The sequence below is a fragment of the Lactuca serriola genome, chromosome 6 (genome assembly GCF_051521515.1).
Source record: "Lactuca serriola cultivar US96UC23 chromosome 6, Lser_US96UC23_V15, whole genome shotgun sequence".
NCBI classification, from domain to species: domain Eukaryota; kingdom Viridiplantae; phylum Streptophyta; class Magnoliopsida; order Asterales; family Asteraceae; genus Lactuca; species Lactuca serriola.
In genome coordinates this window covers 9,901,892-9,928,214 of record NC_136413.1, presented here as the reverse complement: position 1 = coordinate 9,928,214, position 26,323 = coordinate 9,901,892, and the positions used below count along the sequence as shown (strand labels likewise).

Sequence of the window (26,323 nt, the reverse complement as noted above, 5' to 3'; positions counted from 1 at the left end):
TTGGTATTTTTGTTGCTTCCATGAACCTTGGAAATATGAGTTTTTCAAAATTTGATTTTCTAACGTTGAATTATACATCTTTTATACAGTTTCATATATAGAGAAATACAAAATATTAGTCTTTTTTTGTTTAGCCATAAAAATAAGATATTTGGATATGATATGATAGAAAGAATTTAAGTTGATGTTGATCAACATGCATGGTTTGATCTTGGAGTCTTTAGTCTTCTTTATGTTCATAAATATATGTTTTCTTGATGGTCTTGGATCGAGTATTTGTGGGTACGTGGCAGATATATATAGATATTTTTCTAATTTAGCATAGAATACAAGTTACTTTCTCTGCCATGTGATATTGTAATGTATTTGCTTAGGGAAGTTTTCGATTTCCGATTATTTATTTGTATATTAACATAACTAGTTTATAACCGTGGAAACCACGGTTACAAAATTAATTAAAGTTTCTTAATGAGAATTCAAAAATTATTAATTAATTATTTTAAATAAATTATTAATTAAATGATTTTTTTAGTTATATAAAGTTATAATCGTTAATTTAAATAAATGTATGAAATATTATATCACGTACAATTTGTATTAATTTTATTATAATGTTATTAATTTAATTTAATTAGAGTGAGAAATTTAAAATTTGAAATGGAGAATTAATAAATTGACAAGTGGTATGCATTAATTAAGAAGCCTAATATGGTGACACATGACAAAAAATGAATAAAATATGTATTAATTAGAATGCCTAATAGAATGACACATGTCAAAAGGAGATTAAAACTATTTTTTTATTAGAATAAGGATTACAGTTTATAGTAGACATATCACATAAGAAGTTTTAGATTTTTTTTTATGGCTAATGACTTAGGAGGGTAATAAGGTTTTAACTTTGTTCACATTAGGTCCTTAAGTTTTATTTATTTATTTATTTTTTGTGTACATATTACACCAACATGGTTGTTATAACCGTTTAAAAAAGGTAATAAAGTTTTAATTTTGTGGTCCTTAACGTCTTTTTTTGTACATATTACACAAATATGGTTTTATAACCGTTTAAAGAAAGGTAATAAGGTTTAACTGTGTCCACATTAGGTCCTTATGTTTAATATGTTTATCATTTCATCTAACTCTTTTATAATTTATATTAGTATCTAGTTAGATGACTTCATCATTTCATTTTTTCATTTTAGTCGCCCATTCACCACAACCACGATTTCAATCTAAGCCAGTGGCGGAGCCAAGTCAAAGTAAAAGAGTATCCCCGAAAAGTAATGGGATATCGCCAATAAGTAATGGCTCCGCCAATTGGGTATCCCCGATAGACAATTACTTATCATGGATACCTCATTACTTGTTGGGGATACTCTTTTACTTTAGCTCTGCCACTGACTTATAAGTTATCCGAAATTTATATAATGACATAAAATGACATTAAAAAAATATGTTTTCTTAATTAATTAAGAGGTATAGTTGAAAATTAAAAAAAACTTTTAAAAAACTAGTCTAAGTAGCTTTTTAAAATGCTAGTTTATAAGCTACTTTTTGGCTTGCCAAACATGATAACTTAAAAAATACCGAAAAATAAACTAGCTTATCAGCTAGCTGTGGTGCCAAACATAGCCTTAATCATTAAGACTTTCATTATTATTATTTTTTTTTCGTAAAAATGAAAAAAAGTTGTTATGTAACCTTTCGATTGAAATCGTGGTTGTGGTGAATGAGCGACTAAAATGAAAAGATGAAATGATGAAGTCATCTAACTAGATACTGATATAAATTGTAAAAGAGTTAGATGAAATGATAAAAATATTAAAAATAGGGACCTAATGTGGACACAATTAAACCTTATTACATTTTTTTAAACGGTTATAACAACCATGTTGGTGTAATATGTACAAAAAAAGACCTTAGGAACCTAATATGGACAAAATTAAGACCTTATTATCATTTTTAAACTGTTTATAACAACCATATTTGTGTAACATATACAAAAAAAACTTTAAGGACCTTATGTTGACAAAGTTAAAACCTTATTACCCTCCTAGGTCATTAACCTTTTTTTATTGGCGATGGTATTCTGATTTGGTAACATGACCACAATTAACTTATGTATAGCTCTTTGAACATTAATTTTTCAATTAGTATTACCAAAATAAAATAGAATTATCTTGTTAGTCCGTTTTTGTAGGGTGTGCCTTTTTAAAAATTACAGATTGAAACTTAAAGAATAATAAGTTTTAAAAGATTGAATGGCGGATTAAGAACTTCAACAACTAACAAGACGATCAACTTTTACAGAATTGAACTAGATGAAGAGTAAAAAAAACGATGGAGAAAACCTTAATATGTTGTTTCTCTCACACATACTTATCTAGGTCAAGAACAAAAAATATAATAGGTATGAGTGCGCACATAAATACGGTAATACATATCCACACCAATATGAGACTCATATTCAACAACACAATTTACTTCACCGTCGAGTTTACAGTGTTGCAAAATAATTCGTTAGCATGGCATTTAGATTATCCTTGTAATGTTTATTATATGATGAGTATAATTGTATAATTATGTATCATAACACGTGTCATAATGACATTTTAGGTACATGGACTTAAGTATGTATAGTATGTTGCATATGTCATATGTCTATAACTCGAGGGACTACTTTTGTGTGTGGTTCTAGAACTTTCCCATAAGGTGTAATTGGTAAATAAAACATACACGTAAAGAGGGTGTGCCTTTCATTGGAGAGGTTAACGTTCACTCCTTTCACATTTTAAATCCTTTCTAAAACACCATAATCATGTATGTGATTCATCTATCATTATAACACCCGTTTTCCATAATGGATCAGTGTAGGACATTAAGGAGTCAAATGCATGATTTTCGGGAAAATCACGATGCGCCCATAAGGAGGTCACGACGTGACAAGTCAAGCTTGGGAACGTGTATCTAGAGGCTAGTCACGATGTGACATGTGTATGGTCACGAGGTGACAAGCGATGTAACCCAAGCCCATGATCTTTTAGGGTTTTCTTCGTATTTAAACCCCTAATCACGGATTTAGGGTTTCATGTCCAACCTCCATCACCCTCTAGAGCTTTGATCAAACCCTAGTAGCCTCGTCTTTATTTGTGAGCTTATTCTTGGAGTTTTGGTGTCCATGGAATGAATAAGAATACCCTTGTGGTGTAGAAAACCTCTTGGCAAGCTTCGAGTTTGAGTTTGAGACATTTCTGGACCATTGTAAGTATTCAAGATCCAAACTTTATGATGTTAGCTTCCAAATCTATACTATTTGTTCCTTTTTCATCATATTGTGAAAGTTTGGATGGGAGGATTCCATAAAGTTGGCAACTTTATGGGTCCTTATCGTCCCTTGAAGGTTGTGTTTCACGGATATGAGGTTTAGCTGAGTTTTGATGTCATTCATGTGAATGTGGTTCCTTTTCTTCATCATTTTGGCCTTTTATGAGATCAAGACATGTATTGGACATGTATGTATATAAAGCATTGATTTTTAGGATGTTTTGGAGTAACAAGGCCCTATAGAAGTTGGAATGGATGGATTTAAGAATTTTGGAATGGATGGATTTAAGAATTAAGGGTTGAATGCATTAAGTGTCCCAGTTGTAGTCACGACGTGACCATATGGTGGTCATGACGTGACAATGAGCTTTATCTCGATTATTTTGGGTTGGCTTAGTCACGAAGTGAGGGCATGGTCCTCACGACGCGGCGATGGTTTCAGTCACGGCTGAGTTGTCGAATCCTGATTTTAGATCGGGGCTGAACTTGTTAGCCACAATGTGGCCATGGGCTGGTTACGAAGTGACAATCAGTTTTTGGTATTGTGGCTATAGACTTTAACTTTGACTCCTGACTTTCGGCATGGATTGACTTTTGGTTAAACTAAGGGTTTTGGAGTGTAGACTGAGAGGGTACTCTTTATTGCTGTTAGGTGTCTTGTAGGATCAGTATTTGATAGGTGAGAGCTGTAGTGTTTAACTGCTCCTTGCAAGGTGAGCCCTCTCACTATACTTGCATGTGTGGTAGTATATTCATGCTGACCAACTGGGTCTTATTTGTGATTTCCGTTGTATGTGAATTGAGTTACTAATAACTCCTGGACTGTTGTGAGTCCATGGGACTACTGTTAGTCCCCAGGGTTACAAATAACTCGTAAGGTGTGCTGTTAATCCACATGGTGTGTTGTTAGCCCACTGAGACTACTGATCCCTAAGGTTGAGGATAACCTATAGTTGCTTATTATGATGTTTTGTATGTGATATTTTGGGGGAACTCACTAAAATTTGTGGTAACATTTGTGGATTAACTATTTTGCAGGTATTTATCGGATTGCGAAGGCGGGGCTGTACATACATCAATAATATTATGATTCAAAATTCCGCATTGTCTTCATTATAAATCTGAATTCTAAATAATGGTTTATTAGAAAATAGTTTGCCCTAAATGTAATTTTGTAAGAATGAATGTGTTTATTATTTTAAAAATGAAAATTTAACCCTGGTTTTTGGGATGTTACAATCATAATCGATCAGTCACACCATTACGGAAGTGAAAGATTTGTAATATGAAATCGTCATCTTTACATCAATGGGATATCATATTCTCCGGTTAAGTGTTCTTTAATCGGTTTAGGGTTATTCATGTTTATGCATAAATTGATCTTGGATTATGCCTATTAAACCAATGCATGACTCCACACTTATACTCAATTGCATCCTTATTATACTTGTATACGTGTTCAAGACTCTTTAATCTTTACCACCTTTAGTCCTTTTGAGAAGGCTTATTGACCAAATTACCTCAAACTATCAACCATACATTTCTTTCAATACAACTAGATTAAGTTATAATATCAAGTATGGGATGTTAAGATTGTAATTTAGGAAGTAATTATGATTAGGTTGAAGATCTTGAGATTATGTTGTGTTTGTTACTATTATTTGAGAATATAGGCTTACTTAGGTTGTGACATCCCCATTTCCACTTCCATAAAAAGACCGATTTAATTATGCCTATTTAATTCAGAGTACTCTTTTGAAAATATTATTTATGCGGAATTTGTCCCAAAATGTGCTAATGATATTATCGAATTATTTTCGAAAAAATGTGTTTTATTAAAACCTTAGGATGTCATCGTTAATACATAAACATAGGCATAATGAAATATTATAAGCCTTATAATAATTAAATTAGTGACCAAATACTCCTAGAATCTCTTAGCAGAATGTATATTTTAAATCGCTACCTTTAATACAATAAACTGAGTGGGTCAGGTTGGGAAACATGGTGAGTACATAGGGTTTTCAACCATGAATAATATAGTTAATATGTTTAATTATTAAACAATCAACCCAATTTTTCATCCCCATTATCTTCTTTATTCTTAAAGGTCTATCCTAAGGATCATCTATGCTGGTAGTACTAGTTCATGGATTCCTCCGTGATACTTGTCAGTAGGTTTTCTTCTATATTAATTCTTAAGGATCATTTTATTTATTGACAATATTATTTTAGGGAATCCACCTACAATACATGTCAATAGGTTTTATAGTACATTTGTTGAACACATAGTTCAAAAGTATTTATAGGTTGTGAGTTTGCTAGCGTTCCACTAGACTGCCTAGAATAGTCTGTGGTTGTCATCTATACTCTGCTAGATTACTACATCGTCTAGTACCAAAGTACTAGTAAGTCAAGGCCTATTATAGTTTTCATCTTTCATCTCCTATCTCCTTCTCTATTATTTTTAACCTGTTAGCCTATGTGTAGTTAGCCCACTTGTTTATGGGCCCTTTAGCCTTTAGCCCATTAGGGTTTGGTGTTTTAGCTAGTATTTATTCTCCTATTTCTTGTTCTTAGCTTTCATACTTTTCATATAGATCACTTGTAACTCTTCTCTCTCAATAATCATATGGCTCAATTATCATGGTATCAGAGCGGAGGTTTGATATGTTAGAAGGTTTTCTAGTAGTCATCTGTGGCGCGGATGACATTCATTACCAGGCAAGCTATTCTAAAGATCATTATAATTTTCACTTGGCCGACCTAGTTTCTCCACAACAACTTCTTGTGTTTTGCCTTCGATCTTGAAAACCACGAGTCAATAGTTTCTCTTTTTCAATTCCAAGAACTTTAGCTTGCACACATCATTCATAGCAATATTGGATGCCACTTTAGCATACTTATCATTCATAGCAATATCGGATGCCACTTTAGCATACACATAATTAATTAATAAACATTATTAAGAGTACATTAGAGGATGTGTGAGTTATTTTTTAGTAATAAAAAGAAGGGTTATTGGCATAAAATACCTACGAAGTTTTACACTTGTCCTTAGTTGGTCACCTAAGTTTTTTTCACCCTTTAAGATCATTTAACTTTGATGATATAGTTTTTGTTAGAGGATTTGGTTAAATTCCAAATGTTTTTAATGTTATCTAGCTGATGTGGAGGTTTTTCCTTCTTATTCCTTCCACCTCATCAAATCCACGTGGATTTATCAACTAAATTGGAAGCTAGGTAATATGTAGAGTTTTTCTACCACATCCCCTCTTCTTTCTCTCTTCCGTTTATACACATCTCTCAAATTGTTATCTTTTTTTCAGCAATAATTCGATCTTAACTTCTTCGATTTTGAAAGTTTCCTTGTCTAATCTAGATTTGTTGTTCTGAACCTCTGAAATCAACGCTTGAGGAGATTTCGGTGAATTGGGAGGCAAAATCTTCCGCCTATTCTTGGAATAAACCTCATTAGGATACGAAAACTTGAAACTCAGTTTAGAATCACCACCAAAGAGGTTGACATTAGAAGACGCATCATAATCGTTTTCATTTCATCACCTGGATTAGTGAGCACCAAATCGAAGAACGACTCATCGTCGTTAAAATTGGAATCAAAGTCTCCGATGTTGGTTGGATCTCCGCCTCCTGTGTACCTCCAAAACTTGAGCATGCTATAAACTTCCATCGTTGGAAAAGCCAAAGTATTGATTTTGTGAGAACTTTATGTGGAAAAAGTGGAGCTTGGAAGGGTTTTGTAAAATCTTCTGTTTTTTCAATGAAATGGGATTGAGTTGTGATGAAAATTAGACAATTAAACCCTTTTGGAAATCAAATGTAACAATTTCTTTCTCCACGTTCTTATTTTTTTAAATTGTAAATTGTATATGTGTTTTCTAATGTAAAATTCATGCATTTAACATTTTAATTTTGACTATTTGATGGTCAAATTAGCTCTAGGTTTCGATATGTGGGATACCCTATATGGTTAATCAATATTTGTGTAGATTCATCATCTCAAAATCCCTTGATAATTTGATTTATCTTGGTGAAGCAATCCAACCACTCAACAATTTAGGTCTTTCCATTGAAGATGAAGATGATTTTAATGGCAATGTATATAAACCAAACGCCAGGAGACAAATTTTTGCTCGACTGTAGACAGTATTTGTGTTTGAACACAATCTATCTTCAATTCTACGATTCAATATTTCGCGATATGATTCAAGGCAAAATAGGTTCAACTTACATCACATAAAATCTTTACTAATACGCGACCCCCCCAAGCTTCTTTGAGATCCATCAGATGCACCAAAGAGAGATCCCATGGTCGTTGTTAGCTTGAAGAAAGTCTTTTTTTTCAAGAAAGGTCCACATCAACATTATTAGTCTAAATGAAGTCCATGTCAGCTTTATTAGTCTAAGCGGAGTCCACATCATTTTTAAAGATAAAAGCGAAACTTCGTAAGGTTTTCATGCCAACAATCCCAAAAAGAAACATTTTATTAGTTGAAGTGATCCATGTTTTTTTGGTACAATCACTTAGTTCGGTCTACGTGTCATGTATCATAAGACATAAATCTCTCTCTCTCTCTCTCTCTCTATATATATATATATATATATATATATATATATATATATATATTGTTTGGCTGTCAAACCAACAAATAATGGGATAAAATAATATTAATAAAGCTCAAATCACTGCTATTTCTTATACTAAAGATAGTATAGAGTAAGAAGGGTCGGTCCACAGGAATACAAGACTTCTTATCTTGCCATATTTTCACACATAATACAAATAATATTAAAATGGGGGATTGTGTTTGAACTAGATTTAAACTTCATAAATAAACAAGATTGTTAACAGAATTTAGTAAAAGAAATACATTTCCGATTCTGATTCTTATACATGTATTATGTTGAAAGATGCAAAATGAATATGATTATGTTCTATCTAGGTTGGTAATTTAGATACTAATAAACTCTAATATCCAAGTTGACAAAAAAATATTTTATTCAAAACATGTTCTTCAAATAAAACTTCATTTAATTGATTTGATTCAAATAAGCTCTTTCATCAAATCATTAAATGACTTTAAGTTCTTGCAACAATTACCAACAATATTCAATATACCTCATAAGCTTGGGATTATGAACATTTAATCTTTGATTACACTCATTTTGAATTAATTACAATCAATTAAGTACATGTTACTAACATCAAATCATAAAACATATACGAATTTTACAATTTGATTAACTAGATTGATAAAAACCCTAATTCATTGATCAAGTGAAAAAGAGAATAAACCAAACACATGATTAAGATCAAATCAAAGATTACTAGATGTTAAACACAAATCAAGTTCAAGTTACAACCTAACAACACATACTTAAGAATTCAGATTCGGAAATGATAATGAAATCAACCACACATGTCTAGGTTAATCTACAAATCAAACAAGTTTAAACTTCAAATTGACTTACAAAAAGGAAATTAAAGTGTTTCCAAGTGTTAATCTACTTCCAAAAGCTCTGAAAATCGCCTTCTCTCTGCCCAAAATCCGACTTAACTCCCAACAAAACTGATTGTCTCAATTATATGAGAGTAAAACTACTTTAAAAACTGTCGAGACGTTTACACGGCCCGTGTAAATTAAAGGGTGCCATTTACATGATCGTGTAAACAAGAAAAGTAGAATGCTCTTGTATATGCGTTTACACGGCCTGTGTAAACTATAAGCTATCATTTACACGACCGTGTAAACTCCTATGAAGCCAAATTCTTTATTTCTCCATTCTCTCTCTTCAATGCTCCAAAACTTCTAAAACTTTGTCTCCAAATCTTTTTAACTTCCTCCATCAAAATCCAACCTTCAAAAGTCCCTGAAATATCATAGAAGTGTGTGAATGGAATTGCATCATGAATAATTCCGAAAAATATGCAAAATGCATGAGTTTAAACCTAAATGCAATACACTTTAATGAACTAAAACTACAAAATGAATGCATGAAATGCACCTAACATATATATATATATATATATATATATATATATGTGTGTGTGTGTGTGTGTGTGTGTGTGTGAGAGAGAGAGAGAGAGAGAGAGAGAGAAGATTTAGAAAATTAACATGTTTTCCACCAACAAGAAACGCTACGTATAATATATTTAAAAGTGAGAAGATGATAGAATTGGAGGGAAAAGAAGTATGAGGGACAACTATGTGCTTAAATACACAAATTGGTCTTTAAGATCCTTTTTTAGGGTATAATCAAAGGTTTGTATTTGATTTGTGAAAAAAATCACACTGTAGCCAAAGAATATGAATTGGTATTTTTGCTATTTCTGGGAACCTTGGGAATATGTGAATATGTGTAATGTTGATCTATACCTATTTTATATAGTTTCATATATAAAGAGAAATATAAATTATTCGCCCTTTTCTTTTTAGCTATAAAAATAAGATATTGAGATGATTCGAAGAATCCAATTTAACAATTAACATGGTTTAATCTTGGAGTCTCAAGTCACTTTTATGTTCTTAAATATATGTTTTCATGATGGACATGGATCAAGCTTTGTAGGTAGACCGATTTAGATATTTTCACGACATAGAAAAGAAGTTACTTTCTCCATCATGTGATTTTGTTATAATATTTTTGTTTTAGAATATTGTTTTTACATGTCTTTGAACATTGAATTTTCAATTTGCATTATACATACTTAGTCTTTTCTTGATGTAATCATAGACATAAAAATGTTATTAATTAGCTGGGTTGGTTTTAAAACCTGAATGTTGTTGTCTCATAATTCATTTGTCATATCTTATAGTTTTTATTCTCTAGTTATTGTTAATGTTTTCTATAGGGAAAATGACTCTTGAGGGTAATTAACTGTTGCGTTTGTTCTCATTTGGTCCATTTTTTTTTTGTATTCAATATACCATCGAACTTGTTGTTTGTGTTCATCATAACCCTTTTGACCGGCTTTTCACCGGTGATAGCCGGTCAAAGGGTTATGGTGAACACGAACAACAAGTTCGATGGTATATTGAGTACAAAAAAAAGGAAAGGGACCAAATGAGAACAAATGCAACAGTTGGTTATCCTCCTGACTCATTTTCCCTTTACTCATTTACAACAAATCCTACATCATCTCCTGCTGATATTAATGACTTTATGAGATTCATTCTTGCTTCTCTTCAAAACATAACCCACGAAAAAACATTATTCATATATGTACAACTTTGTAATGCACTTGAATATTTATTAAGGAAATCTTGACTAAGCAGGTGCATTTCGTGACTATATTTACGTTTCCAATCAAATCATTTATCGTATCATGGATTTTAGACAAGTCTACAAACGAGTGGAATCATAAATGCTGTGATTTTTGAGTTTACTTAGCTTTAAGATCGAATTCATAGGATAAGATACATCATCAATATGTACAATATCATGCATCTATTTCAGACACATCATCATAATATATTAATATACCTTAAGGTAAATGTTTATGCTGATAAATATATCTCTCATACACATTCATATCCTTTTGCAGAGAGATGTTGACAACTAACCACAGTAAGCATAACATAGACCATGTTTTAACGAAATTACCCATCCGAAACGCTCTTCATATACCTTATGACCAAAGAAGACCGCAGTCTTTGATAATTTTGCAACTTTAATTTCATTTAACTTTTCGGGGAAAATGACTCAGGAGGGTAACCAACTGTTGAGTTTGTTCTCATTTGGTCCCTTTTTTTGTACTAAATATATCATCGAACTTGTTGTTTTTGTTCACCATAACCTTTTGACCGGCTATCACAGGTCAAAAGCCGGTCAAAAGGGTTATGGTGAACACAAGCAACAAATTCGATGGTATATTAAGTACAAAAAAGGAAAAAGACCAAATGAAAACAAACGCAACAGTTAGTTACCCTCAATAGTCATTTTCTCTTTTCTATAATATATTTGTTGTTCAAAAAACAATGACCAATTAAAAGGTGTACTTATATATTTTGAGACCAATAAAAATAGAGTTTGCCTTTATTATGAACAATATTACTAAAACCATTATATATAATTTGTATGTAGAACCGATGTTTCTAATTAAACGTTGCAATTAATTAAACTAAATGTAAGATAAAATACAGTAAAATATGTTTGTTATGTCATAACTAACTTATAAGCTAATTTATTTTTTTGAGTTTTTTAAGTTGTAACGTTAGATAAGACAAAAAGTAACTTATAAGTTAGCTTTTCAAGTAGCTTATAGAACTTTTTTAAAATTCTTCCATATGTATCTTTTATTAGTTATAATAAACATATTTTTTTCTATATATCTTTATGTTCTTTTATATATTCCAGTCAGCTTATCAATTAATTTTATTAAACGTTATTTTTTTACCAGTTAGATTTTTAGCTAGTTTGCCAAACATAACCTAAATTGAATCAAATTTCAAATTTAATTATTTTTTGGTTGTGGATATGCCTATTACTTCATCAAATAATATATTTGATCAATTAAAAACATTGGTAAAATAGTTTTCGATTATCATATCAGTCAAAGAAATTGAAGTCATCAAATGATAATAAACATAAAGAATATTTTATTAAGTTCACAATTATCTTTTCTCATGACACTGTCCGGATTTAAATAATCACTGGTAAGGTGATCTAAACCTACTGATTCGCTCTGATTAGAAGGTAAAAACTTCAAAATGGTTTTTGTTTGTTTTTAGGAAAATCTGAGGCCATAATAACTTCTTGGTGACTAGAAAACTAAAACTTTTTCTTGCATTTACTCTATGTTACGCTATATTAGTCATTTCACATATTTAAGCGAACAATTTACACATGGATCATTGCTGTATATAGGCCCCCAATTGATGCTCTATGAGAAAGTGGACACGTGCAGATGCAGCCACATAGAAAGTTCACTTGCCGCTTACTCCAACTAGTTAGCTTGACCATTACAAAAAAAATGTGTGTGCAGCCTTAACACTCACTAAGGTCTATGGTCATCATCCACTTCATTTTCCACCCATACCTAATCTTCATTAACTCATAGACATTATATAATTTATTAATGACAAAATTGCAAAAATGTCCCTGTGGTATGCAAAATTTTGGGGTTTTAGTCAAAACAGTAACTTTTTTGGTTTCGTAGTCCTTTTGGAGTGGTTTGTTTGTGAAAATGGTCCCTTTAAAAATTGAAATGACTATATTACCCTTGGGCTATTTATTTTTCATTTTTCTTTCATTATTCTTAAAATTTAATATTTATTTATTTATTTTAACAATTAAAAAAATAAAAAAGGGTCCACCTCTCTCTCTCTCTCTCTCTCTCTCTCTCTCATTTTTCTTGGTTTGTTTGTTCATTTCCTCATATTTTGAATCATAAGAAACGTAATCCTAAAATCTCCATGAGAGCTCCACGCAACTGTTTCCTCCTTTACCAGCCTCACCTTCATCTGTTAATCCCAGCCAAACACCCCTGCTTCGACAAGTCGCCTTAGCAACGACCTCCTCTCTTCTTCGATCTTCACCTTTCTTCCTTCCCATCAAGAAAGCATCCATCAAGAAGTCGTCCAATGTTACCCTCCACTGTTGCTGAAAAAGAAACAAGCGTGTGAGTTATTGGTTCGTTCTGAAAAAGAACAGGGGTATTGAGGACACCCTACTGATTTGGATAATCGACATTGGAGCCCTAACTTCGATTATCTACCACAATGATTTTGTTGCGGCTTGGTTGTTTCACCGACACACCAAGCATGGCGCTTGATTATTGATCCAACATTGTTGGATTCTCATTCTGTTCTTGGATACCGAGCCAAAATCAATTTCACAAGGATGTTTATTGATCGTTTTTCCTTCTCCATCGGCAACAACTTCAGGCTTCAGGTTTCTTTCCGCCTTGTATGATTTTGAAGAGTATAAGACTATTTACTTAGTAATATGTGTGTCTGGGTGATCTAAGTTAGAATTCTGATGTTTGTGTTTGGTTTCAAATGGTTAATTTCTTGAAATCTAGGGTTCATATCCCAATTAATTTTTGCGGTCTAATTTTGACCATCGTTAATTGTTGTTTTTTTTCCATATTTATATTTTGGAGAATTAACCTTGCTTGTTCTTTATCTATTTCTTCTTATTTTCATTGGTTGTATCTGAGTGAAATTTTGTAATTGAAGCAGATGTGTGTTTGTACGATTGTTCTTCAAGGGTGCATCAATTTCAAACCTTGATAACAGTGGTTTCAATGTCGATTCCTGTTATTCAAGTACAAAAAAAGCTTGATTTCTTTATAGATGAATCAGTTGAGAACGGAAGGTCGAGGTCGAGAGAGAGAGAGAGAGAGAGAGGTGGGTCCTCTATTATTTTTTTAATTGTTAAAATAAATAAATAAATATTAAATTAAAAAAAATGAAAAATAAATACCCCAAGGGTATTATAGTCATTTCAATTTTCGGAGGGACCATTTTCACATACAAACCACTCCAAAAGGACTACGAAACCAAAAAAGTTACTGTTTGGACTAAAACCCCAAAATTTTGCATACCACAGGGACCATTTTTGCAATTTTGTCTTTATTAATTCGTCAAATAAAACTACTTAGTCTTAATACATCAAAAGTCATTTTTAACATATGAAAGACTTGGATTTAATGTTTCTTTGACGTTTCTGCAAAAGAATTCAAGCCAATTTCTCAATGAAAATTTTCTATCGATCGAGTTTACCTAAAAGGATGTTAGATGAAATGTATTACAAGATCATATAAGTTATTGTTTGATAAAACTAATCTTTCAAACATCTTAATAGTTCATATAAAGTAGGGTTCCTTAATTGTTCAAAGACTATTTAAACACTTAGAGGGTGTACCAAATATGTTGAATGCTAATTGATTCAAAGGTAATATCTAATTGTATTCGAAGAATGTTTTTTACTCATTGGAGTACCTATGACACATATAAAATATATTTTTATATAAAAAAAGATATTGACCACGTTAACACAAAAAAAAAGACGTTTCTCACATCCTAAGCATTTTTTTTTTAAATATCATAATCTGATTATGATCTTCAAAAATATGAATTTTGGAAGATGTACTAATGTTTTCAAATGCATTACAAAGGCTAATATTCTAGAGTAGCGGATTTTTGAATATGAATTAATTTTCCAAAGTGCTCTTCTCTATTTAAGGTGATGTCATCTATAGTTTCGAAAATTACCCTTTGAAAAGTAAAATACCTTATATCTTTGTAAATATGTGACGGAATTCATTCTTCGAAACCATTTTGCACAAATAGAAGTATGTTATTATTTGCTAGTACCCTAAAAAATCTTCAACTAGTTTGAAAATCACTAGCATTGTATTTTCGAAAACTAGAACAAGTTCGAAAATCTTGAACTATTTTGAAAACTATGAGCTTTTTCAAAAAACAAAAAAAAAAATTCTACCTTGTACTAATTTTTTGTTTTTCTGGCAGAAAATAAAAAATTAAAAGTATATTGTATGAGCTTTAGAGATTATAAAAACAAAATAAATGAATTTATATTTTTTTAACCGATAAATCTATTCTACTCTTAAACTAATACCTAATAATGACTGCCAGAAGACTTGAATCCTCACAATGAGATAAATTAGAGTCCTTGATGTTGTTGTTAACCTTCTTCGCCCATTAGAATTGTATTTTGGCAACAAATCATCTCATCTAAAGGCTTGAGTATAGCAACCCAATAAAAAAGAAAGAAAAAAAAAGTAACCCAATAAAATTACAAAATTACCCATGTATTGTTACCGAACCGGGTTTTCTTGAAGCATGTGATTCCAAAAGAGCTTTTAAATCTCCCTCTCGGAAGAAGGATACCGCCCCCGTTCGTGTATATAAACCCTCCTCCTAATTCTCCTGAAAACACACACACACACAACAGATACTCGCTCGCTTTCTCTCCATCTAAATCCCCAACAAAATCATGAGAGAAATCCTCCATATTCAGGGCGGACAATGCGGCAACCAGATCGGAGCCAAGTTCTGGGAAGTAGTCTGCGCTGAGCATGGCATCGACTCCACCGGACGTTACAGCGGTGATCAGGATCTTCAGCTCGAGCGGGTTAATGTCTACTACAACGAAGCCAGTTGTGGGAGGTTTGTTCCACGCGCAATCCTCATGGACCTTGAACCAGGTACCATGGACAGCGTCCGATCTGGTCCCTACGGTCAGATCTTCCGCCCTGATAACTTTGTGTTTGGACAGTCTGGTGCCGGCAATAACTGGGCGAAAGGACATTATACAGAAGGGGCAGAACTTATTGATTCTGTTCTCGATGTTGTTCGAAAAGAAGCCGAAAACTGCGATTGCCTCCAAGGTTACTTCTCTTTCTCTCTATCTCTCTCGTATTTGCAATTCATTTCAATTACTGGATGTTCTCCGATGAGATCCATGTAGTTACGGATGCATCATGCATGTTTAGTTTTTGAATTTACTTCTAGCACGATTTGATGATGGAACGGCCTTAGCATTTTGATTTTAGTGTTGCAACGATTTTACTCTCTGGAAAACTAGGGTCCAATAATAAGATCTACTGCTCTCGATACGTTTTTATAAATCAGCTATAACATTGCAATTATCGTCATTTGATTTGTGCTTTCCTTACGTCAATTATAGATTGGAATATTTTCAGTTATCTTCTATCGATTCATGCATTTTTTTCGTTTTCAAATCATTAGAATTTTAGATCCCTCAAAGGGAACATGATTAGTATAATCTCAAGGTAGTACATGTATGACTAGAAATGCCACTCACTTCTTCCCATGATTCGATTACAGTTTCCCACCTCCACCCCAAAATTAGGGAATAAACTGACGATTATAGCATTTGATGTTTTCTATTGTTAACAGGGTTTCAGGTATGCCATTCATTGGGAGGAGGAACAGGCTCCGGGATGGGGACTTTGCTGATATCCAAGATCAGGGAAGAATATCCCGATAGGATGATGCTCACTTTCTCAGTTTTCCCTTCCCCCAAAGTCTCCGACACAGTGGTGGAGCCCTACAATGCAACTTTATCAGTTCATCAACTGGTTGAAAACGCCGATGAATGCATGGTTCTTGACAACGAAGCTCTGTATGACATCTGTTTCCGCACACTTAAGCTCACTACACCCAGCTGTAAGTCCAATATACTCCCCAAGATTAAACATTTATTAAAAACCAATGATTAATAAGTGTACGAGTTTCTTGACGTTTCAAAACAACCATATTTATTATATGGCTGATTCTTGATCAGATTTGTAGTTGTAGTTAGTCAAAGCATTTCGTGTTGTAGTCGTCAAGACATGTGATTCCCACCTAAGCAAAGATTCTCTTTGTATCTCTTTTTTTTTTTTTTTATCCAAACAGTTGTCAAAATTCAGCCTTTCACGTGATGGGTTGCTTCATTTTACTAAACCCTCTTTACACGAAACCCAAAAAGAAATAAAATATTAAATGTTTTAAAGTTAATTACCTTTTTGGTACCTGAGGATATCTGATTTTTGCAATTCTGGTCCTATAAATTTTTTCCTTAAATAAAAAATATATATAATAAACTGATTATGGTTTTTGTGGGTCCCTGCCACCAACAGTTGGAGATTTAAACCACCTAATCTCAGCCACCATGAGCGGTGTCACCTGCTGCCTCCGGTTCCCGGGTCAACTCAACTCCGACCTCCGTAAACTGGCGGTCAACCTAATCCCGTTCCCGCGCCTCCACTTTTTCATGGTCGGTTTCGCCCCTCTGACCTCCCGCGGGTCCCAGCAATACCGCGCCCTAACCGTCCCGGAACTCACACAACAAATGTGGGACGCGAAGAACATGATGTGTGCGGCGGACCCTCGCCACGGACGATACCTGACGGCATCCGCAATGTTCCGAGGCAAAATGAGCACGAAAGAAGTGGATGAACAAATGATCAATGTCCAAAACAAAAACTCGTCTTATTTTGTTGAATGGATTCCTAATAACGTGAAGTCGACTGTTTGTGATATTCCTCCAACGGGTCTTAAAATGGCTTCCACTTTTATTGGGAACTCGACTTCTATTCAGGAGATGTTTAGGCGTGTGAGTGAGCAGTTTACTGCTATGTTTAGGAGGAAGGCTTTTTTGCATTGGTATACGGGTGAAGGAATGGATGAGATGGAGTTCACCGAAGCTGAGAGTAATATGAATGATTTGGTTTCTGAGTATCAGCAGTATCAGGATGCGACTGCTGATGAGGAAGGTGAGTATGAGGAGGAAGGTGTTGACTACGAGGAAGAAGGTTAGAATGAAATGTTGTGGGATTTGATTGATTATTAGTGTTTGTTGAATGTTGGGTAGGTCATAGGTGGTTTTTGTGATGGAGTTTCTACTTTATTAAGGTCTTTGGTTGGTGTGCCTCATGATGAGTTAGTAAATTAAATGTACTGTTTCTGAAATACTGAAATATATAAAGTACAACGTATCAATGTAGGTTGTTGAAGACTATATTAAATGAATCAAAGTATTAGAAATTTAGCTATTGAGTTGTTAATTATAATTTTATATTGATAAAGTTTTTTACATTTAATTCAGATTTTAAAATACTTTCCCTTTCCCAAGCATATAAGATGGCCTAGTAGACATTTCTTAGAACAAATAACAAAAACTTTATAAATGAAAAGAGGAAAATAGGTATGAGAGGTAAGCAATTTGTTAAACATCCGTATCATTGCATAAACTTGTAATTTACAAATATAATTTCATTTCACAAGCATTAAACGTGAGAATAAAATTAGGCCTCGTTTAATAGTTTCTGAATAAGAAAGTGCTGACTGAGAAATGTCTGTCTAAGTAAGAAATTCTGACTGAGTAAGAAATCATGCTGTTTGATTGAAAATCTGATTGAATGTGCTGACTGGTGCAAAATGATCATTTTACCCCGATGCTCTACGCCTTTCTATGCAATATGATGATAATAATAATAACAACAATTACAATAATAATAATAATAATAATAATAATAATAATAATAATAATAATAATAATAATGTATATAAAAGTTTCCAGCATAATAAACATTAAACATATCATTTTAGAGATAAAACTCAAAAAGCTCTTTAGTTTGTTGGTAAACACCATTATTTCTACAAAGGAGACCCAAGTTCTATCTATCAAACACCTTTTTCAAACAGGGCCTTAGAGTAGATTGTAGTTGTAAATAATTGTGCAAGTTTTATTCGCTAAATGTGATCTGAAAATCGCATCAACCAAATCAGAGTAAACAATGTCGAATCAGGCCAATACTTGCCATGAAAAAGTTAACACGTGGTCCCCAACTTTCTCTTCTAAGAAAATCGAACAGATAGAGCTTCATGCTTTTTTTTTTCTTTCTATTCCATCATGTTCCGTTCATGAGTTAATATGTCATATAAAGCATTCATATCACTAATTAATAATGGAATATCATGGGTTACGTAGTCATTTGCTTGTATTCTCAATAATGTTGATTATGTGTTGTTAAAAAGGAACATTTCATATGCTTATTTTAGTGAATAGTTTTAAAAACAATAGCTTCTTTCAAATTAAAATGAAATGGGTGATGATAGAAGCTTGAGATAGAATTTCAGGTTGTAGATACAAATATTGTTTCATCATTCACACTAAACATAAAATACATATATTAGAGTGAGGTGGTCCGAGTTAGAGCGTTTGATACTACTACGTAATACCTCTTACTCGTTCCATTCATATCTTTATCCAAAAAATTAAGTCAAGTGGGTAAGATAGACAATATTTTCCCCTTTGTGCTTTAATCGCTTCCACACTTCTCTTCTTTCTTTGGGGCAAGTGGTGTTTCATTCTTGCAAATTTCTTGTCAGATCATAGTCGTGTTGATGTCTTGTCTGCAATGTTTCACCAATTACAGCTCATGAATTGCAATATAAATTTTAAAAAGATACTATATCAATATTATCATCAATTTTTTTTTATAGAAATAGGATCCATAAAAAAATAAATATCAATGACACTTCATGGTTGAGTGGCTTAAACACAGGTGTTGGGTATTGAGCAATGGAGGAGCCAGAAGACCTTTAGCTATCAACTTCAAGGGCATTTTCGAAAAATATACATTCAGAGTAACAATTTAAGAAGGATTATTAACATGATTTTGTTTATTATAGGGAGGATAAATGATCTATTATTGTTTCCAAAAGGAATATATACTCTTCAATTAAAAAAAAACTTTTTTGATTATAACCATAAGGCCACTTACTTGAAAACCCCCAAAGGCCATGCAATTATTTCAACTCTTAAAATCCCAATTTGTTAGAATGAGAGAGAGACCGTAAAAGAGGCTTAAAAACACTCTTTTGCAAATTTTAAACCTACCATAACACAAAGAATGAAGTAATTCTAAATAATTGCTTAATTTTATTTTTCAACCACAAGCATGACGGAACAACTTTATGAACCTGTGTAAATATTTCTTTTGCAACATCAATTTGACTTTTTGACCTAAAACAAATTGCTTTAATTTAGTTGATAAATAAAATACATATATAACATATAACACATTAAAAGAACATTTATAGATATTGAATTACCAATGAAAGATTATGGTTAAAACGTTTGCATAAAATCAAACCCAATATCGTCACAACTACCATTTTTGTGCATTCATATAAATTATTCTTAGGTGGAACCAAGAACAATCAGCTGTGGGAATAGATGAGTCCACCTCTTTTTCTATTCTAAATTCTATGTTTCGTAGACGAAGAATTTTAATCAAAATTCGGGAAAAGTAAAACAGAAAACACCTACATGATGTTTCACATAGGTGACGGTAGGGTGTCCTGGTGGGGCTGCGACGATGTGTGTCTGCAACGGTGAAGATATGCCAATGCAATGATGGGGTCGTGAGGCTACGATGATCCGATTGGAAACTCAGAACTCTAGAAGGTGGTGACATAGTCAAATTCCTAGGGTTTTCAGACAGATGGGGAGAGAGTAAATTAATAGGTGTATCAGAGAAACAGAGGGCGTAATGGGAGACGAAAACAAAGAGAATAAGGCAATGATTGTTGATTTCAAATTTCAATCTTGATTTATTAGGTTGAAGACAATTGAGATAAACTGATTCCTGAATTTTTGGGATTTACTGAAAATATCATTTAATCAAATTGATATATAGCCTATTTTAGAGGATAGTCTGATGGGCGGGAAAACATCAAAATATATTAACCAAAAGATCACACGTGGCAAAGTATAGGCTTAGAAAATGACATGTGGCATGTGTAAATAATCTTTTATTAGAAGAGAAGATCTAACATGATCTGCTCAAAATAAAGGAAGAACATAAGTGACACTAGAAAAAAGGGCGAGAAAGTAGTGTGTGATAATCAATGAACATGCATTTCTTAGGGATCATGTGTGTATCATATTTGTATTGACATTGTTAACAAAAAAAATTAGTTAGGGATAATTTGTTAGAACACTTAACGTTTCAGGCACAAAACAGCGTAGGTTATCGGAGAATATATAGTTGTTTGAGATCTTGAGAAGGTTCGAAATATCGAAATATGAGTATATATTCTGATTAATCCCAAATCTGGATAAGATCGACAAAAATAAAATGAAAATTAAACAGTAGAAAAAATGCCCCAACTTGGCTCCATGCTGTCAATGTAGTTTAGATTGTCGAGACAATTTTGTTTGTAAATCAGTTTCAGTGCAAGGCATGTTGAGTTGCCTTTGAGCATACCCAAAATTTTCATATTTTGTTAACTTTCCTTCACTCTGATCATGTTTTTCCATTGCATTTTAGATCGAAAATTCTATATATGTTTTAAGGTGACAAGGACTCTTCCTTTAGCCCTCGTATTTCGTCATGTTCAAGATCAAAGTTATCTTATATAAGTATACCCTGCACCACCTACCTCGTATAGATCATAGTTTAAATTGGCACACATGTTAATTCCAATCATATTAAAATAAAGACACTACAATTACCAACAATAAATTCAGTTAAAACAAAACTAATGTTGTTAGAACTTGAAAGAAAAAAAAATGAGTGAGTAATAATAGTTGTTCAAGATTTAGGATTCAACCAAAAACACTAAGGAGTTGACTCTATGTCCTTATCAAATCATAGTCGATGTTTATTAAAAGAACATTGCGACATATCAGGGAAAGTAACATGTCAACAATTAGTTTTTTTTTTAATCAACTGTTTGAAGGTATCATCTCTAGTTTTAAACCATTCAGGCGGTGTTATATAATATGTAATATACTAATAGCAATTTTAGTATGATTTTCTATCTTTAATTCGATAATGAACATCGAGAAAAACAAACGTAGATGTCTCAAAAAAAAATTCATCTTGTGATTGATACGGTTCGAAAATTTTAATATGTAATGATGCACAAATATATATCGATGGGAGAGGGGTAAGTGACACAACTAATGTTAGAAAAATTATTGTTTTTTGTTCAAAACATATGTATATACTATATAGTACTACCTAATATATATGGAAAAAGTGAATATGTGGCTGTCATGTATGTAATATTAGGTATAGAACCATCAAAATTGACTTTATTTTGATTAAAAAAACACAATTTTTTTCATTGTTAGCTTCTTCCTATTGATTTTGAGCTCATATTATTTCTAATTTCATAATTTTTCCCCTACATCTATGTATTTCGAATGTGTTTTTTATATTAGACCTCTAGTAGGCTTCATAAATTTCTTTGACATCAACCATATGTATACTTGCATTGTTCTTTTTTATGTGTTATGAGAAGAAGTTTATTGGGTTTTTAATGAATAATATCAATCTTTCACTATAGTTATCTATTTTAAATTTAAATATGAAGATTTATAGGTAGTTGATAATGTATCCTGATACATGGTTTGTGTTGCAAAATTAAAAATTTAAAACTCCATAAAAGTATGTACAAAGCCTATCATCTAGTCTAATAGAGAATACAAAAAAGATGGTAGAGAGATCTGATTGTATTTCGTTAAAATTATGTAGTTTTTAATGGTTCTATACCTAATATTAGGTACATAACAGCCACATATTCCCTAAACCCAATATATATATATATATATATATATATATATATATATATATATATAAACCCTACCCTTTAAAGTTTGAGGAAAGTGGGGATTGAAAGTATTTTGAGGATTAATGACAATTTTTTGTGAATTTAGGAGGAATTTTTATGAAAAGACACGTCACTACCAATGAGTCAAAATTTTTCCTAATTAGTAAATTCATATTTTATTTGGGTACTTTCAGGTCGGGTTGGATCCACCACCACCTGTATCCCACTATTTTGTGAAATTGGAGAGTTACTTCACCAACACGTTTCATTCTCTTTTTTCAATCCACCACCTCGGTTCTATCGTTTAGGGATAATAGGCACCGTTCCACCACTTTTTATCTATTTTACATCTTCTCCCATCTACAGTTCTATCGATGATCATTTCTATCATTTTTATATCTCAGTGTTGATACCTCTTCTTCGGCTACACGTCGATGCTGTAACTCCGGGAATATTAAAATCGAAGTCGACTCAGCAGTTCCGGGGGAAAATCAAGAACGTGTTCCTTTTCTCTTTCTGAAATTAGTTAAGTCTATTATACTCTTCCCTATTTCAGTTATATTTTGTGGGTTTTGTTTGATTTCTTGAGATGATTTCGAGCCTATATATTGGCTCTTCTTCTTTTCAGAGATGGTAATTGAGAAAAGCCAGGATCGAGGCTACCTTTGTCCTTCTTTCTCCAGTCAGTGACTTTTCCAGATATGTTTTTTTGCAAAGCAACACTATATTTTCCCTTTGTATTTCATCCATATTCTGATTTTCTTTTTCATCTCAATGCTACTATGCGGCCTTCAAATTTGTTTTTTTCTCTTTCTTCTTCATAACATCATATTCTCCTAATTTTGTGTTAAGGCATCATGATTATGAGTTTATGACTCTAAGCAACGCTGAAGGAACAAATTCAGTATGTTTTCATTTTTTGAAGCTAGGGTTACATCCAAGGTAAAAATTATCTGGTGTTTTTGCTGTATTTTAATTCAAAATCATGACTTGAATATAAAATCATAGATTTATCTACAGGTTACCACTTCAAAAGCTCTCAAGTGCTCCTAAAAGACTGCAAAGCAAGTATGTAATTCGACTTGTTGGCTACCTCATTTTATATCTCTAACTAAATATTGTTAATTTAGTTGTTATTTACCATAGTAATGTAGCCTTTACGTAATCACACTTGTAGTTGAAAGTAGCATTGTGATTATTAAAAATCTTGGTTCGATTTTTTGAGTCACTTTTGTAGGATCAAGAATTCAAAAGTGATATCTCATCTTTCTCTGTTTTTTAACTCATAATTCATTTGCTAATTTAGGATTTTAATATTGAATTGAAATTTGTTTGAATGTTTATGAATATTGAAATTAGGTTTCTCTTTTACTGCAGATGTAGTGTTTGAGGTGAGATCTTTGTTCAGTCGTCATGGTTGCAATTGTGGAGCTGCTGGTTGTTGAATTGGTGAGTTTTTTAATGTTAATTTTGACCCCTTTCTAATATAAATTTGTGATATCATTTCTGAATTGATTTTTGAAAGGTTGATTTGGCTTCAGAAGTGTAAGTCATGCATTCGGTAACATGTATTATGCTTTGTTTCAGTTGTTGTGTAGTTGTTCTACATGACTTCTATTATTAATCTATCTTTGAATGTTCATGAAATATTTGACTCAATTTTGCTAGCCTAATGTACTTCAGTATTCATGATTTTTGGATTAGTGGTCTATTAGAATTAGGATATTATTAGGCAAAAATTTATGCCCAAATAGTTTCTAAACTTTTTTATAATTGATGATATTTTACAAAATCTATAGCAACACTTAAGTAGGTTAGATGGAATGTTTTCACATTTTACGCAATTAACACTTTCCATTTTTACTACAAGAGGTAGAAGAATGATTTTAACTTTTGCAGGCATCATGGACATAATGGACCTTCAACTTATTCTCTTGGCGATGGAAACTCTGAAGATGAATTCAATCAGATTGCTCCTCATGAATCTTATCATTGTAAGTCTCCTTTTCCTTTTTCTCTTTTTGGTTTTGCTTCTTCCGCCATTATACCTACAGTTATCATATCCCTAAAGTGATTGATCCCATTAAAGAAATAGAAATGAAGGTTTCATGTTGTGATCCCACAGCCAGATGACGAAAAAAAGGCCACTTTGCATTACTTAAGTAGGCATGGACGCTAAAGCTAAGGAAAATATGATGGTTTAAAAAGTTATGAAGAATGAAAATGGAGATATTGGTATATATAGTGCTAGCTTAAAGAAGCAGTATCTTCTTGCGAATGATGATTGGAAAGAGAATAGGATGCTTGAAATCGTTGATTTCCACAATGTATAAAGACTTGAGGAGAAGAAGAAGATGGTGAACGGAAAACAAACCTACATGAGATTAGGAAGTATGCGAGTTTACTTATCAGAGATCGAGCATAAGATATCGAGCATAAGATTAAGAAGAGAAACCAATGTAATTAACCTAAAATATTGGACAAAGACAAAAGCTCACTTATCCAAGCATGGGTAAATAGATCGCTCCTATCCTAAGTTTCAATCAAGTAAATTATTTCTCTAATTTTGTGAAATTTTTATAACATCTGAGATCATCTTTGACTATCTAGGGTTTTATTTTCCATGTAATTTTTTTAAGCTACAAATGGATAACTAAAAAAAGATAATTACTTTTTTAGAAAGGGCATATGCCATTTATTTTGATGAAGAAAAATAAAGAAAACATTTGAATGTAGGTAGTCATACCATTAGATCCTCTCTAATTTTTTTACTGCCCAAACCCAAGAGAAGTTATGGTTGACCATGTGGAAACTTATGTTGGTTACATATTAGAAAGAACTACCATTGAAAAATGGGTTTTTGATGGAATACCTTATGTCCACTAGCTATGATATTTTTCTATTGCATATGGAGATTGCATTGCAGTCCTTGAGGCTATTTCATGCAAGAGGGATCAACTGTCGACACTTGTTAGTAGCAGGTAGGCATATCATAAAAAATAAAGTACACATTTTGGTAGCTATACTAACCCTCATAAATACTCATAATCTTTCAGCTCCTACTTTAATTGATGATGTTTTTAGATCATTATATAAGAACAAACATTTTCAATCTAATTCATTTTGAGAATTGCATTTTCATCAACTATTTAAAATCATAAATTCTCGTACATGTTCTATTTTCATAATCTAATTCAAATTTACTCGTTGACTTTTTTTGTATCATTTTAATTTTTGTTTCCATTTGTCAAAATCATTGCGGTGGTGAAGGTGGATTTGAACCTGTTTATAAGGCAAGCTTTAACATGTCATATTTTCTTGATGGCCTAATTTCTCTATTTTTGCATATACTGTTAATTTTCACTTCACAATATAAATACCATAGTTCTTATATATCTATCTATACATGAATTGTCTATCTATTTGTGTGTCCTTCTATGCACCAGGGCTTGGAAAACCATCATTTGAACATGTGGCTGGTTTTTTATTCTTTCTATTGTTCTGAATAGGCAATATACTTTATTTTTTTACCCATTATAACAATACACTAACTTTCTTATCCATAATAGCAATTTACTTTCGGCAGATTCTTCCCCCAATATCCACTTTAACTAATATATTACTCCATCCGTGGGTCGTGCTTAGCACAGGCCATAGAACTTCACTAGTGTGTGTGTATATATATATATATATATATATATATACACACACACACATAGAGTAAAGCACAAAAGTGTTATGATCGGCTTATTTTCTATTATTCTAAATTTTACCACAAAAGTTTTAACACTTTGTTATTTTTTGTTGACTAAACTGCACAAATGGTCCCTGTGGTTTGCTCAAAATTACCACTTTGGTTAAAAAAAGTTTAGACT

The 26,323-nt window shown here is 32.3% G+C and overlaps 1 protein-coding gene and 1 long non-coding RNA gene across 2 annotated transcripts; both read left to right on the top strand.

Annotated features, from left to right (window-relative positions):
• The first annotated feature begins 15,217 nt into the window (after positions 1 to 15,217).
• LOC145056562 (tubulin beta-8 chain) lies at positions 15,218 to 17,875 on the top strand. The gene is made up of 3 exons (XM_079004249.1): positions 15,218 to 15,703; positions 16,236 to 16,505; positions 16,961 to 17,875. Exons 1-3 carry the CDS (start codon positions 15,310 to 15,312, stop codon positions 17,638 to 17,640), a joined length of 1,344 nt encoding a protein of 447 aa, XP_078860375.1. The 5' UTR covers positions 15,218 to 15,309; the 3' UTR covers positions 17,641 to 17,875.
• Positions 17,876 to 23,086: 5,211 nt separating this feature from the next.
• Positions 23,087 to 24,952, top strand: LOC145056563 (uncharacterized). The gene is made up of 5 exons (XR_013685828.1): positions 23,087 to 23,390; positions 23,469 to 23,516; positions 23,826 to 23,897; positions 24,348 to 24,442; positions 24,574 to 24,952. It is a non-coding gene; the product is annotated as an uncharacterized LOC145056563 (long non-coding RNA).
• Positions 24,953 to 26,323: the final 1,371 nt, after the last annotated feature.

Coding starts and splice junctions, on each gene's coding strand:
- LOC145056562 (XM_079004249.1), top strand. CDS start 15,310: ATGAGAGAAATCCTCCATATTCAGGGCGGACAATGCGGCAACCAGATC. Junction 15,704..16,235: donor AAACTGCGATTGCCTCCAAG/GTTACTTCTCTT, acceptor TATTGTTAACAG/GGTTTCAGGTATGCCATTCA. Junction 16,506..16,960: donor TAAGCTCACTACACCCAGCT/GTAAGTCCAATA, acceptor TGCCACCAACAG/TTGGAGATTTAAACCACCTA.